The 16,079-nt window shown below is 42.5% G+C and overlaps 1 protein-coding gene across 4 annotated transcripts in view; it reads right to left on the bottom strand.

The window, feature by feature from the left end:
- The window catches only part of TRIM67 (tripartite motif containing 67), a 39,712-nt gene extending 25,028 nt beyond the window's left edge, over window positions 1-14,684 (bottom strand). Inside the window, exons 1-5 of one of the 4 annotated variants that reach the window (XM_081188219.1) lie at window positions 12,366-14,684; window positions 4,657-4,752; window positions 3,066-3,188; window positions 2,242-2,352; window positions 1,381-1,534 (exon numbers count right to left, since the gene is read on the bottom strand). In XM_081188219.1, the coding sequence (XP_081044345.1) occupies window positions 1,381-1,534; window positions 2,242-2,352; window positions 3,066-3,188; window positions 4,657-4,752; window positions 12,366-13,304 (1,423 nt within the window). In that variant the 5' untranslated portion in view covers window positions 13,305-14,684. Of the gene's footprint in view, window positions 1-1,374; window positions 1,535-2,241; window positions 2,353-3,065; window positions 3,189-4,656; window positions 4,753-12,365 lie in introns of all 4 variants that reach the window. The other 3 variants (XM_081188218.1, XM_081188221.1, XM_081188220.1) reach the window with 3 other exon arrangements.
- Window positions 14,685-16,079: the final 1,395 nt, after the last annotated feature.

A 16,079-nucleotide genomic window follows, 5' to 3' on the forward strand; every position in this document is an offset into this window, starting at 1 on the left:
TGTCTTTGACAAAGGATAAGTTTCACCTGTGCCTCTGGAAACTGCTTAATATGCCCTATGCTCATAATAAACGAGGATGTGAGTTCACAAAGTTTCTCCCTTTCATATAGACTATCCTCAGAGCATTCATCATTTGCCATGTCCACATGACGCTCTCCTCTTTCTCAAAATTTTACGCTACAGCAGAAAGGAAATTTGAAATTAACGATTTCTACATCTGAATTTTGAATTCAACATTTGAATGCATTATTGTTCACATATTCCCTCTGTGTGTATATATAAATTGCTAGGCTCAAATAGCAAATGCAGTAATCCATAGGCTATCAACTACTGTCAGAATTTAGAAACATAGGAAGCTGCTTTAGTCAGACTTTTGGTCCATCTAGCTCACTTTTGTCTAAACTGACTGGGTTTCAGACTGGGGACATGCCCAGTTCTATCTGGAGGTTCCAGGGACTGAATTTGGGACCTGATGCTGAATCACTGAATTGCAGCATTTCCCCTGTTGTCAAATATTAAACTTTAACAATTTTCAGACATCAAATCCTGTTGGATGACAGCTGCCAATTAAGGTAAAAAACCACAATACTATTTCACATCAGACAATACTATTGCATACTGAATACAATTTCACATCAGCTATCAATACAAATACTTATACCGGCACATGATAACTGACCAAACTGTCAAATGGTAATGATCACTGCATATCATGCAGCGAATGCGCAGAAATGCTTTACGATTCCATGTGAGCTGTGAAATTCTGAACTCGAATACTAAAGCAAAATGGCAAATATTGAAATCAGATATTATTAGATGTAAAACGCAGGCATCAAATATCAAAATGTACAAACAGAGCATACTGGAGAATATTTAGCACCCAAATCCACGCAGAAGAATTTTGGGGAACAAATTAATGTCAACTCTAGATGAATATGGTTCTTTCACACATTTTAAGAATAATGCAGCCTATGAATGAGGGCAAGCATGATTGTATGGGTAATTGAAATGACTTCTACTGTTGATCTGCAATGCTCCATAATGGGGCAAGGCTAATTTTTTTTTATAAAGTTACAGTTATGTCGGTAAACGTCTTCACTTAAGAAAAGAACAGATGGCCCAGTCTGAAGCTTTTCATATCCTCAGATGTCTAACATTATCTATTACTACTGTCTGAGCTTGTTAGGGTCACAGGAAGAGGAAAGGGCTTTCTCATCACACAAATGCTTGGTTACATCTGGATAAGAAATTCCCATCTTTGAGGCCCATCGGAGGTGCCTCACTGTCACCCGCTGCTTTTTGAAATCCTGGTGTAAAAGAGAGAAAGAGAGAGAGAAAGAAAGAAAGAAAGAAAGGCAATCTACAAAAGCTCACCCCTACATTTCATCTGAATGAAGTCCAGCTGATGAATTGACTGCAACAATGGCTCGCTATCCAGAGTGAGATCAAATTCAGCAGATACTTTGGGTTCCAGAGCTCCTTTGACCCACTGCTCCTGAGACACTTGAACGCGTTTGATTAAAGCATCTGAAATCTGAAAGGGAAACATTTAAGTCCCAAGCTATAGAATAATCATTTAAAATTGATCGTGACTCAAGCAAATTGTGGGTACAGGTGCACTATATATGACCCTCTAGGGCTGGCCCAGAATTGTGTCCTCAGCTTTTGTTGTAGCCACCAAGTCTTGAACAGCGCAAGGCAATTCTTTTTGCCTGTGTACTCTGGATGGAACAATCCATTATAAGAAAAACATGGGAGAGATTAAACTGATGCAAATGGACCAGTCTCAGAGGAGTCCACTTATCCCTGACTTCTGCCATTGAAATGGATGGAGTATCCCATGTTTGAATGCACAAGACCTGTGCATGCATCAGAGGGCACTTTCAGATTCTCACTATCTTTGAGTGGAATCAGTCACATATTGGAAAATCCCAATTGCACAATTCCAGTTGATTGGGAGGTCTTGTGCAACAAACCTGCTTCTGCAAATTATAGAATTTTTGTGATAAGGAAAGTGGTTGGGGAAAATGCATTGGAAAGTTTGGGCTAACGCTTGATGCAACATTGTCTAACCTCTCTCTGAACAAATTAGGGTAAGTGCTCACTAAATTTTCAGCATCTTCTAACCTGCTTCCAAACAAATCAGGATGAATGCTTAATGAGCGAGCACACGTGGGGCTTCAGAAGTACAATACTTCATTATTATTTTCTCATTAATCACAACATTAAGAGGCAACTTACCTGTAAAAACCCAGAAGGGTCATTTTCTTTGATTACTTCAAGACAATATTCCATAAGCCCTGTAGACTGGCGCAGTTTCAGAGTACAGTGGTTTATCTGGTCCCAAACAACCTGGGGAGGGGGAAATTCCATGTATAGTAGATAATCCTCTGGGCTTTCACGGAATTAAATAACTTATTTCGGAAGCAACAGCAGGAAAGCAAAGGCTCTTGCAGCCATATGGACACCACCTCATCTGCATCAGTGCCACTTAGTTGTCATTACTTAGCCCTATTTCTTTATAAGAATTTCATCATAATTTTAATGGTGCTAAATAATTTGGATAATTCATACTTAAGACAATCCATTAAAGAAATTAAAAATAAAATACATATAAAAAATGGAAGTTCTATGCTCAGAGACAATATACCTCTGATTACCATAGACTGGAAACAAAGAGGGTGTGGCTATCTCTAGCATGCCCTAGTTGTAAGGTTTAAAGGGGCATTGACCAGCCACCATTGGATACGGATAGGCCAACTCAATATATCTTTTCTTTAAGCCTGGTTGCAGTAGCAGTGGGGAATGGCCAGGGAGCATTTTCAGGGAAGAATCAGCAGACACAGTAAGGGGTGAACACACTGGTTTCCACCACTGCCACCAACCTTCTCCTACAATGTCCTGCATGTCCTTGACTTGACATAAATGTGGTTTTAGAGTTCATTTGCCATGATAACAAATGGCCCTCATTCTAATGGGGCTTGATCTTGGGGCAGTACCCAGCAGATGGTATCTCAAATAAGCCTACACATTTATGGTTGTTGTCAAATGAAATTTTCACTCACCTTTAACTTGTGTTCACGCTCTTTGGTAACTTTTGTGAGCAGTTTTGCCTTCTGGCGAGTCAAAGCGTCAACCAAGGCATCACACTGAGCCACCAGACAGGCTTCATAGTCCAAGCCATTTTCCTTGAAGACAAAAAAACACACCCCACATTTCCTTCTACAACCGAAAGCCTGTTTTACTCAATGCATTGCCAGTGTTCCATCTTCCAGGGGATTTTTTTATATATATAATGAGGATTTGGCAGCATGCTGTTTGTGTGATTCATTACAAGTCGTGACGTTAATAACAGCTTGTTGTAAAAGTTCTGTGAGGATGCTATCAAGATGGTTAAGCTGGAACATTGAAAAAGTCTAAATCTTTAGCATATTTAATTTTTTGCAGTTCTGGGAAATGTTACTATAAAAAGGTTCAGCATCATGGGGAGGATATGCACAACTCCCATTCATTTCAATGGGACTTGCTTTCATAGAGAGTTTGTGGTGGACTGTCCACACCGTCCCCAAATTTGTTTTCAAAGGTGTCATTGCAATCTGAAATTCATTTGTAGCTGCACAGTGTACAAACGGAAAATAATTCAATTTTGGAACAAAACAGCTGACAATAAATGTATTGTTTCAGTACATGGGCATGTGTATTGCTGTAAAGTCATGGTGAAAGAAACACGTAGCTTCAATTCTACTGAGCCTGACTGAAGTCTTAGGGACTTATGCCTGAGTAAGTATGCACAGCATTCCAGCTTTGTTAAATCAAAATAATAGTTTCTTCTCCAGAGCTCTTCATTAGGTTAAATGGTAAACATAACAATTGGGTATGTGTTGGGTATGTGTGTCTGTGTGAACAGGATTTTAAATTTTTCATTTGGCTGATGTTATTGGATTAACATTTTACAAAGCTGACCAAATAAGCAAATTCAAAAAAGCAAAGTGGGGCAGAATTGGAACCAAAGAAACTTTTATAAACCAAACCAACACCCAGATTCTACACACAGTTACCTGGAAGCAAATGCCCATTGGTTTCAAAAGTGTCTACTTCTAAATAAGTGTGCATAGGAGTGCACCCTAAAATAATGCAGTTTTCTTTCTTTATTCTTTTTGCAAAAAATGCCTATACCTCCAACATTAATTTAAAAGATATATATGGCAATGTACAGCATAAAATCCACAATAAAATTACATTCATAACCAAGCATAAAATGCATCAATAATCAGTAGATCAGATTAATTGGATATAGTTGGATCACCATTCAGGAACTGCCTGGGTAAACACATGAGTATTAAGCAGGTACCTAAATGCCAATACTGTAGGTGCTGTAGGATTGTCAGTACTGATGTTCACTGGAAGCAAGAACTGATTATCATTATAATCTGTTTAAATGGTGATCACTATAATTTGTTCTATCAATGCATTTGGAACACAACCTAGCACAGAGTTAGGTGTTGTGCTGGATCGCGACATATAGTGTCTGTTTCAAGTTAGCCATATAGTCCTATTAAAATAAAACAAAAACTACAAAACATGCTTAATATCTGCCTGTTTAGTTACTACAGTTCGATATAAAATCCAAAACAGCTAGAATTCTGTAATTATTACCTGTATCTGCTGTAGTATATTTTTCAGCTGAACCAGAAATTCCTTTGCTTCCTTTGCTTTATCTGAAATGCCATTTAAAGCCTGAGACAGTTGTGCCTGTAAGGGGGGAAAAGGCCAGTGACGCCAAGTATAAAATAGATAATCTCTATTCTTTACAAGTTATGCCTAAAATAGTTACTATACATCTCAACATTTTAGTGCTTGCTATCATTGGGTTTTTATTTATAGGAGAGAGAAAATGAACCCCTTAAAGTAGTGAGCAAGTTATGTGTCTAATCAAGACAGATTGCCTTTATGAACTCTTTTCACTCTTTTCAACTCCTTTCATTATGAACTCTTTTGGTCCTCTAGTCACTCTAAAGGGCTCTCTTTACATGCTTAGGCTGTGATCCTGTGCACAAGGACCTGGGAAGCAGCTCTGCTTTACACAGTAGGACTTACTTCCAACTGCACAAAAATGTGTGTTCAGAGTCACTCTTAACAGAATTTTGCAAACTGTTGTTTTTCCTTTCAGGATACATATGGGATTATTAACTTTCAGGATAACATATGGGATTATTAACCTGTACTGACTTGTTTTCTCATGAGAAAAGCATTAATCTAGACTCAGTAGTGGAGTGGGGTGGAGCTGCTGAGCCACCCTTCTGACACCGGTGTCACTGCTGCTTATCTAGATGTGGCTGGGGCAGGGCAGGGTGATGGCGAGGTTGGGACTGCAAAAGTCCCCCTGGCAAAACAGCTGATATCGATCCAGCATGCCTGATGGTGCACCTGCATGACCCAAACCTCACTGCTGCCCTGCCCTAGTTCCTTCCCTCCTCTCCAAACCCACCCCTTTACTCACCATAGTCACCACTCCCCTCCCCTCCTTAAAGGTAAAGGTAAAGGGACCCCTGACCATTAGGTCCAGTCGTGGATGACTCTGGGGTTGTGGCGCTCATCTCGCTTTATTGGCCGAGGGAGCCGGCGTACAGCTTCCGGGTCATGTGGCCAGCATGACGAAGCCGCTTCTGGCGAACCAGAGCAGCACACGGAAACGCCGTTTACCTTCCCGCCAGAGCGGTACCTATTTATCTACTTGCACTTTGATGTGCTTTCAAACTGCTAGGTTGGCAGGAGCAGGGACCGAGCAACGGAAGCTCACCCCATCGCAGGGATTCGAACCGCCGACCTTCTGATCGGCAAGTCCTAGGCTCTGTGGTTTAACCCGCAGCGCCACCCACATCCCATCTCTTACTCCCCTCCTTACCCATCTCTAAAGACATCACTCCCACTCCCTGTATGCCTTGCCAAAGCTAAGCCTCCCTTTACAACTCGCCAAAGCGATTCCATCTCTAGACCTCGCCAAACTTTCCACTTGTTGACCGGGGCCACTTGCTTGCATCCATCTCCAGGGGGGGAAAACAATTAACAACAGCAACAACACATGCAAACATCAAATCAATTCAAATCCAGGAGAGATACAAACTAGAATAAAGATTTTTAAAAGCATGTTGCAAGAGGAAAAGCTTTGGAAGGCTACAAAAATGCAATGGAGATGACACCCGCCTGACGCACAGGGAGTTCCAAAGGGTAGGTGCCTCCACAATAAAGGCTATCCAAACCCTTGTAAACTATCATGCAGCCCACAAGTTCCTTCACAATAATGGAAAGAAGCTAAATTGCCCCATGTTGTAAACGCCATTGACTAAAGCCATTAAGAATGCCTGACTCTGGCTATTTTCCCAAGATTTTTCTTAACCACTTGTCCCAGAATCTGTCAATAGCATAGCATACAAGGACAGGTTCCTTATTGATTTTACAAATAAGCATTAATCCTACTATTCCTTCTCAGATAAAAGTTCATTGTTTATTCTGTATGTAATAGCAGCAGCAGATTAATATCGATCTTCCCTCACCTGATCTGGTTGCCGACTGAAGCTTACAAATTGCTGAGAATGGGAAGTTTCAGGACTTTGGAGGCCCACATTCTAAAACAGAGAGATTAATTCCTAGCCCATGGAGGGCTGGTTCACAGAGGGAAATGGGTAGCCCCATCCAAATGCAATTCCCCCCATAAGAGCTGCTTTGGATCAGCCCAGCCTCCAACTAGTCCAACATTCTGCTTCCAACAGAAGCTTCTAGAATTATTAAACTCACAAGCAAGGCATGAAGACGTGACATCCCATTGTCTGTCCAGAGCAAATCCTGCCAATAACCAGTGACTACTTAGTTCTATGACCCACGCAATTCCTCCCCCCAGTTCTGTGCACATGCACTTCCCCTTGACCTGATACTCCTGGACTGAATTCTGGGGAAATCTACTCCTCCATTAACACTATTCCATGGATGAATACGATTTACTGGGTTAAGTTGTGGGTATGCAGCCAATGATGCAGCATTAGAAGTTCGCCAGTTGCCAGGCACATTTTGCTCCTGGCTATCAGTCACCTGTGACAAAGTGAAGATGCCTGGCTGCCAGGAAGGCGCCTGATGACTCCACCATCTGGAGGTGCATGCCTGGGGATCCTGGGATCTTGACTGTTTTCACACATTAGCAACACATCCTGTAGAATTCTATCTGTTATATTTTATCTGCACAATCAGAATGAATTCCAGGAACTGAAAAGTTGTATTGATATAACTTTTGAGCCATCTGGCCCCAAAATTGGCAACTAGGTATTCTGTGTTGGTGATGGTAACCCTGGTTTAAGGAGACATTTGGTGTCTAGCTTATATATCTAAGGTTCTAACACTGCTTACTTCTCTCAAACTACTACTCTCAAGAGCTCAAAAAGCATTGAGTATTTGCACTTTTATTTGACTTTTATTAGACCAACTTCATTTTTGCTGGACCAGCTTCTTAACTTTTAATTAGATGCTGCCTTCTTGTTGTATAGTGGTACCTCGGGTTAAGTACTTAATTCGTTCTGGAGGTCCATTCTTAACCTGGAACTGTTCTTAACCTGAGGCACCACTTTAGCTAATGGGGCCTCCCACTGCCACTGCACCGCTGCCATGTGATTTCTGTTCTCATCCTGAAGCAAAGTTCTTAACCTGAGGTACTACTTCGGGGTTAGAGGAGTCTGTAACCTGAAGCACCTGTAACCTAAAGTGTCTGTAACCTGAGGTACCACTGTATATACATAGGTATGTGGGAAAACTGCACACACCCAGATGTGTTTGCTATTGTTTGGTATTTTCTGCCTTACAATGTATCCCCATCCTCATCCATTTTTCTAGGGAGAGCACTCCTTATTTCATGAGAGGAGGGGGGAAAGTCCTAGTTTCCCCATGTCTAAAAAGGAAGATGAACAAATGCATTTGTTCTCTACCAAACTGCACAAGTGACTGGAACAAAGAAAGCTGCCTTCCACTGTCTGCCCATCTAGTTCATTAATGTATGCTGCACCGACCTGGAGATGCCAATAAACTTGAAACAACCAGCACAAAACCCCAAGGTGGAATTCAACATTGTGTTATTGCAACCATTCAATCAGTGCAAGTATTTCTGCTTGCCCAAATAAACCATCTCCTCTTTCCCTTCCCCTGTGCAATGTACTGGGGGTTATCTCGACCTTCCCATAACCAATTGGGGGGCACAAGGAAGCAGGTGGGAGAAGAGGACAGAAAGCCCCAGTTGCCCTGGCAGGACTCCTTGCTTTGGCTCCTGCTAGTGCAACTGCTTAGTTGAATCTGGTCCCTATTATCAAAACCAGCACAATAAAATACAGTGGTACCTTGGGTTACATACGCTTCGGGTTACGTACGCTTCAGGTTACAGACTCCGCTAACCCAGAAATAGTACCTCAGGTTAAGAACTTTGCTTCAGGATGAGAACAGAAATCACGTGGCGGCGGCATAGCGGCAGCGGGAGGCCCCATTAGCTAAAGTGGTACCTCAGGTTAAGAATAGTTTCAGGTTAAGAATGGACCCCTTGAACGAATTAAGTACTTAACCCAAGGTACTACTGTACTATATACAATACAGAACTAAAACAACCATCAAACCAACTCATCAAAACTGCTAACCAAAACACAGGAACTTAAAATCAAATCTTAAAAGGCTTGGATGAACAGACAAGTCTTAATCTGGCACCAAAAAGGCAGTGGTGTTGGTGTCTTGGCCAGCTGCAACATGGTACACACAATAACAAAAGAAGCATTTGGGAGGAGTCACCAACAACTTAAATTACACCTTGCGTAACAATTGATAAGAACAGTATTTTCAAAGGTGTGGGATGAAATGCTTTATTGATCGATGCACCATTTCAAATAATCACTCAACTTAATTATAAAACTATGAGCACAAAGACAGTGTAACTTGTAACTTGTAGGTACAGTGTTTTTATTTCTCTTTGCCTCAGGTTTCCCTTATTGCTGTTTCATCCTTTTTGTTGTAAATACTGGAAAGAAAATAAGCACACAATTAACTAATTTTTGTGATAATAGTGATTATCTTGTGCTCCTATAAGTGTTAATTATCCTAGTGCAATATCCTTGGCAGGATGTAAATGTGACGTCAGGGAGCCAACATCCTCACTGACTCTTCTCTTCCAAGCGAATAGCATGTTAAAGCCACATATTCAAAACTGGCTGCAGCAGGATATTTGCATGCTGCAATTCTCTGTAATTTACAGCCTCCTGAGCCCCATAATAGTGGCTAAATCATAAATCAAAGTGCCATGGGCTGAATTGGACTGCACATTTCATCAGGTTTTATGAGTTCCTGCATGGATAAGGCTGTGGGAGGAGGTAGAGAGCGTTCACCCATCATGAGCATATGCTACTTGCAACTATTTTGCAAACTGATTCCTCCTCCTGCCCATATGTCTAGGAAGCCAGCCTTTTTGTCATGCTTAAATCATCTTTTGAATAATCTGGGGAGCCATTTAGCAGGCAGATCTAGTGCAATGTCTCCACATGGTGTAGTTCAAAATAGCTCCAGTTTACCTATGAAGATTTAAATAGTAGGTGGGCAGTCTAAACGACCAAGGGAAATTATTTTGACTGTTCCAATTTATTGAACAAATACCTTGCCCCACAGGCACCCTGGCTATGTAGCCTCCCATCCACTTTTGCACACTGTAGTCTGAATAATGTAGACTATGCAGTTAAGAGTTTTGGGGTACAGTGGATTCTGACCAGGAAGACCAAGTCAGAGAAGATCAGGGGTTCTTTAACTATGGCATGGGAACCCCCAGTGCTTCCTGGTGATCCCCAAGATCATACTAAAAATAACAGAGGCAAATGTTGAAAGGGCCAGATAAGTCCTTCAGTTTCTGAAGAGGAATAGTTCCAGTCTTATAATATAAACTGAAAAGCAGCTGCCTCTGCTTCTTCAGCAGTGCAAGTGGTTGCTGTAAAGAGGTCAACCAACTGGGTAGAAAAAATAGTCAATGGGTGTTGTTGAGTACTGAGCTACATGAGCCAGAAATCTTCACTCACTACTGAAGTTCCTACTTAATTCATTTAAGAAATTGATTCAAACATTGGGGAAGGTCATATGCCACAATCCTCAGGGGACTGAATCACCTCAGAATATATGAAGCAGATGTATTTTTGAATGCAACTAAATAAAAATTTCCCTGCCCAATGTTACCACATGAGAGAAAAGAATAGAATAGCAGCATTCGAGCCATCCCACAGGAACATAACTGTCACAGTTCCCTGAAAGCTCTGATGTATAAATGTATAATGTATGCATTATTTAATAACAGAAAGCGCTTCACCCAAGTGCAATGTGAATAATCAATAAATACTTTGTAGGCCTTTATTTTCAGCAAGGATGAATGGACATAATTGGCTTTCAGCTCAGTCTCAAGAGCTTCATGTTCTACTCCTTTGGCAATCTTTACAGAACTTTAGTTTATGGTTGCCATCAATTTTGATTTTAATTAATTTTTATAATGTTTTTAGAATGTTGCACTATTTTAGTGTTGTTAGCCACCCTGAGCCCGGCTTCAGCTGGGGAGGGCGGGATATAAATAAAATTATTATTTTTTATTATTATTATTATTATTATTATTATTATTATTACTCAAAAGTAAAGAAAATACAACTGTATTTAATAGAAATAATACAAATGCCATGCTCTATCTATGAGATCTATGTCCTGTGATATCAAAACTGAAATGAATTGGTTTAAACCCTAAAATTTTATTGAATAGCTAATAGTTGAATGCATAGTAAATAGTAAATAAAAATAACGAAGCAGAAGGGAATACTTGATTACGCTTATTCACTTACCTAGGATTCTTTATTCCCATAATTTAAGAGCCAAGAAAATAACATTTTATCCTGCAACTTTAATACAGCTTGGTTTTTCAACAGACTTGTAGAATGGAAATGAAATCCAAAGTAGTGATGTGTCAACAAAAATTGCATTAACTGTTTTTTTTTTTAAAAAAAAATGTTGCCGGAAACCTACAAGGAAATTTTCCATATTCTCCTCCCTCACTCTGAATAAACACCTATTGCTTTTCTTAGCAAACATCCCCCCAAAACCAAATTACAATGAATACATTCCCACTATAACACTTAGTTGTTTCAGGATGGTCACTCTGAACTATTCTGCTGCTGCAAAGTGGTTTATAAAGCTGTTAGTAGAAGTTTCCCGAGGGTGGAAAGCACAGGCAAGTTGCACAGCAGATTAGTAAGAGGGGTCTAGTCAGGTATATCGAATATAATGTTATTTGTCTCTCACCAAGGTGGCCTTGAGGAAGTCACTATCCATTAGCCCCATAATAGGGAGGTGCTGGACTCCCATTCTCTTCAACCAGGCCTTTGGCTGATTAGATCTGATACCCTTTTAAATGTGTTGTGGGAGCGGGTGGGAAGGGGACAAGGCTTATTGGTTTGTTCTTGTTCTTGTTTTTATTATGTATTTTGTGGGTTTTTGATTTTTTTCTTGTTGTGATCCCAAAAAAGATGAAGGGTGGTATACAAATTTAGTAAATAAATAAATAAATATAATAAACAATAATAGCCATCCATGGCTTTTTGCTATGCTGACCAGAGGTGATGGGAGTCCAACAACATCTGGACATCTACAAGTTTCCTACCTTTCTTTGCCCATTGTTCTTCATCTTTAGAATGGGAGAAAGGGTTGTTAGAATGGCAAATACAATGGAGATAGTACAGAACTGTACCACTTTAAATATTTTTGTACTGTAATGCTTGGGGAAGAACCTTGGAGGAAATCTTGGGATGCACTCAAAGTTCACTTCGTCCCTCGATACACTTTAAGAGCTGGTTCATACAGCTATTAGGACCATTATACAGAACAGGATCAAATTTCTAAAAGAAGAAGTAGCAGAGCTCAATTCAGCCTGGATTCAAAACATGTTGTGCTACAGTGACCCTGCTCCCTAGGGTTGGGTTTACTCAATGGTGTTGGGAAAGACGGGCACCCTTTTGTTTAAAACCTGTACATGTACATTACTGGCATTCACAAAATTTGTCCACCTAGGGGTGAAATAAATACCTGCTGAAAGTGATTTATAGGGTGGGCCTTCACCACTCTTTCAGTGCCAATTTATCTATAGCGTTGGGATTCTCATCTGCTGTAGCGATTGCTAGTTCAGTTCTAGAGGGCGGTAATGGCTCCTTAGGAAAGAACCGCGAGTCAATGGCCGGCTGTGATCTGGCATGACACGCTCCAGCCTTTGCCAGCAGGCGGTGCAGGCGAGCGAGCTGTGGAGCAAAGATCAGGACCTCTCCTTGCCTTACCTTGTGCTGCTTCCACATGGCCCCCAAGGCCTTCACCTCGTGCTTGGCGTGCTTGCCTTCTTCCAGGCACTGGTAGCAGACGGGAGTCCGGCAGGTCACGCAGTACATGCTGTAGTTCTCCAGCTCGTGATCCGCGCAGGTCGGGGGCTTGCGCGCAGCCCCGGGCGCTTTGCTGCCCCCGCCGCCTCCACCAGCTGCTCCGCCGCTCGCTCCGCTCGGGGCTCCCTGCTGGCTGGGCGGAGGGACCAAGCGGTGCTTGGCAAAGGGCCCCCGGGACGGGTGGCACTTGACCTGGCAAGAGGCGCAGTAGAGCACCTCGCATTGCTCGCACATCACGGCGGCCGGCTCGGGGGGGCTGCGGTCGCACAGCTGGCACTTGGCGGCGGCCGAGGCGGCGGCCCGGCCCTGCTGGTAGCGCTGCACGATGGCCTCCAGGAGCCGGTTGCGCTGGAAGCCGCGTAGGCCGCGATGGTCCAGCGAGGCGCTGCGGTGGCATTGCGGGCAGGTCAGCGAGGAGCTGGTGCCTCCACCCCGAGGGGCTGCCGCCGCCGAGGAGCCCGGAGGAGGTGGCACCAGGGGCAGAACCCGCACCCCGTTCGGAGACTTAAGGCTCGGGGTGTAGGAGCCGTAGCCGCTGTCGGTCTCGCTGTGCAGGCTCAGCTTGTCCGCATGATCCACGCCGCCCCCTCCGCCTGCTCCGCTGCCCCCTCCGGCCCCGCAGTCGTAGTCGAGAGAGGCTGGTCCGGAGGCTCCGGCCCCGGCCCCCGGCGCTGCCGCAGGGCCCCGGGGGTGCAGCATGGCGGGCAGGTGCTGCTCCGTCTCCGGCGTCTGCACGGCGATGGTTCGGGCGCAAGGCAGGCAGACATTGTGCGAGCAGGGCAAGATGATGGGCTCCCGGAACAGCGAGCCGCACACGGGACATTTCAGCTCCTCTTCCATGGCTGCGGGTGGCTTTGTGTCCAAACAGCGAGAGCGGGCTGGGATGGAACCGATCAGCGCAAATACAGCGCGGTGCAGTCAGCCTTACTGCTGCTCTTCCGGGAGCCCTTTCCCTCCATGTTCCACAGTAGCCGCTGTCTCTTCCTGCTGCTGTTCTTGCAGCTGGAAAGATGTCGGAGAGGAGTCAGTTTTCAGCACCGCGGCAGGATGGACAGCTCCTTGCTGAGCGGATGTTGCTGAGTTCAGCACCGCGGCGCGGATAGACAGCTTTCCCAGCTGTGTTGCTCTAGCTCGGTTCAGCACCACGATGGAGTTGGACAGCTCCTTTGGGTTGAGTTCAATAGCGCTGATGGGGTTGGCCGGCTCTTCCTGATGTACAGCTGCGGAGTTCTGCACGCATAGGGGAGCTGGAGGCGGGGGTCTTTTCCAGGCGCTGTAGCTGCTGCCGCAGCGGGACTGACCTTGCCTAGTTGCAGCCAAAGGGGTGGAAGACAGCTATTGTTTATTGCAAAGGAATTTCCTTGCCCTTGGTGTATGCAGTTAGCATAGTAGTCGGCTAGCTGGAATTCGTGTTGCATAGATTAAAGGGGAGACAGAAGGGGAAAGAACCGTAAAGGGGGCGGGAATAGCTTTTTCAGCAAATAGGTGATCGCTTGCTATGTGACTGAAAGGAGAGAACGAGTTTTATTTAAAGGGAGATGTCTTTATACGATAAAAATCCATTATTTATAGACAGGATTGAACATAGTGGGGGTTTCTTTATCTCTAATAGCGTGCTTTCCCCCTGAGGGAAGACGGGGATGTTCAAATGAGGAAGCTTGAAAGAAGAGAGCAAGCTGCAAATATGTTTTCCTTTCCACATCCTTTATCATGCTGGAACACAAATTCCAACCACAAAATATTGCACGCTGTTAACCAGAAGAATGAAAGAGATTTTTTTATTATTATTATAGATGGTACACAGGCTGAATTGTGATTGGATAGTGGCATTCCACACACACACAAAAGATGATGTTGGAAGTAGGGAAAAAACCCCTGCACCACTCCACTAGCAACCGAATCCAAATTTGCTTCAAAAATAAATCAGAGTTGACAGCTGAGTGTTTTGTGAGTTGGAAATAACCATCATTACAAGGATGCACTAGCAGTGGGAAATCCCATCTGTTTTTTCTTTGCTCTACATATGTTTAAGATAATTGAAAGATGGAATGCTAGAATAAAACAGAGATGATAAAAAGCCATTATTTTATGACTTGGAAGAGATTATAATGGTTTGTAACCCAAGTAGCAATGGTATAGAAAATAAACTGGGTAGGTTGCTCCAAGACCCTTTTTAGTAATAAATAGTCTTACACTTTGCTTACTTAAGTGTATATGGATGTTTTAAAATATACTTGAAACCAAGGGGAACAAAAGGTGAAAGATTACCAAGGATTACCAAGAAACTGTATAAAACCAGAATTGGCTGGAATGCTGTTTTAAATGCAACACATTTTATTTTCCCTTTAAATCTGTTCCTCTACTACCCAGATCTGAGCTAGTGGCATATATGGCCAAAGAGGAAGGGCCAAAAAAGAGAAAAGAAGCAATATATGTTATAAAGGTGGGTTAATAATTAGTGGCTCGGAATGCAAAATAAATAATTTCAATCCTGGAATCCAGCCAAATTACTAACTACAGCTAGTTAGCATAGCTTTCTCAATATTTGGCCATCTCTCCACTGTCTTATTGATATGTCAGCATGAAAAAAATGATATGTCCATGAAAAAAATATGGGAGATTCTGAAGCATCTAAGATCCAAAGGTGGTTTGAAGGTGTTGAACTTCAGAATGTCCCAGAGTTTTCTTACATATATTTATTATTAACTACAATCATTGCCATTGTCATCACTCTGATTCAAAATGTTTCATTAGTTTAAGAAACAGCTTGTTGCGTGGTGCAGGGGCTATGGTCAGAAGGGAATTTTGTAATGTCCACGGCTGTGGAGATCCTGTCCTATGGATCACAACTTTTGCCTGGGGTATATTTTGATAACTGATGGGCTAATTGCTGGTTGACACAGAAAATGAAAAACTATCTCAATTCTGTTCATCCTACAACTTTAAGTACCAGTTTAAGAGACATTACAAACAGCAGGTGCCTGCACAATTACCTGAGCACTACACATTTAGCATATTCTCCTGTGCATGAGATCACAGTATGAGATCTTGCACATTAATTTTGACATAGATAACATGATAGAATTTCCAGGTGAATTGTGTCTACCTTGGTTGCAGGAGGTGCCTATTTCAGTTAATTAGGGATGTCTAGCAATGTGTGTCCCAAGCAGCTTACTAAACTGGAGCCACCACAGAGCAATTATCACTGTGTTTAACACTACTCACATTTTTAACAATTTCAGTAAAATCTTCAGATGGTTATTAGAGTGGTTTCCAAGTGTTTCACAGTATAAACTTGCTTATATCATTGTATTAATGGACCTACAAGAAACATGCCATTATGCTTGTTCTTTGATCATATTCTCATACAGGATTTGATCTAAGCTGTAAACTCATTGTTACATATATAAGTTCCTGGTGCAAAACAGAGTTTCTTTCTACCAACAATTGTATGGAAGTGGCAAAGTCTAATGTCTTATTCTGGAAGTAGCTATATTCACTTACTTCCAGTGCAAACTTGCACTGGCAAATGAATGTAGAAAGATGGTGCAAGAGAGGCAGAGGTGAACTGCTCTGCCACATTTGCTTCTCATATGATGTTTCTGCCAATACCAT

This window comes from Podarcis bocagei, assembly GCF_964188305.1.
Source record: "Podarcis bocagei genome assembly, chromosome: 3".
NCBI lineage: Eukaryota > Metazoa > Chordata > Lepidosauria > Squamata > Lacertidae > Podarcis > Podarcis bocagei.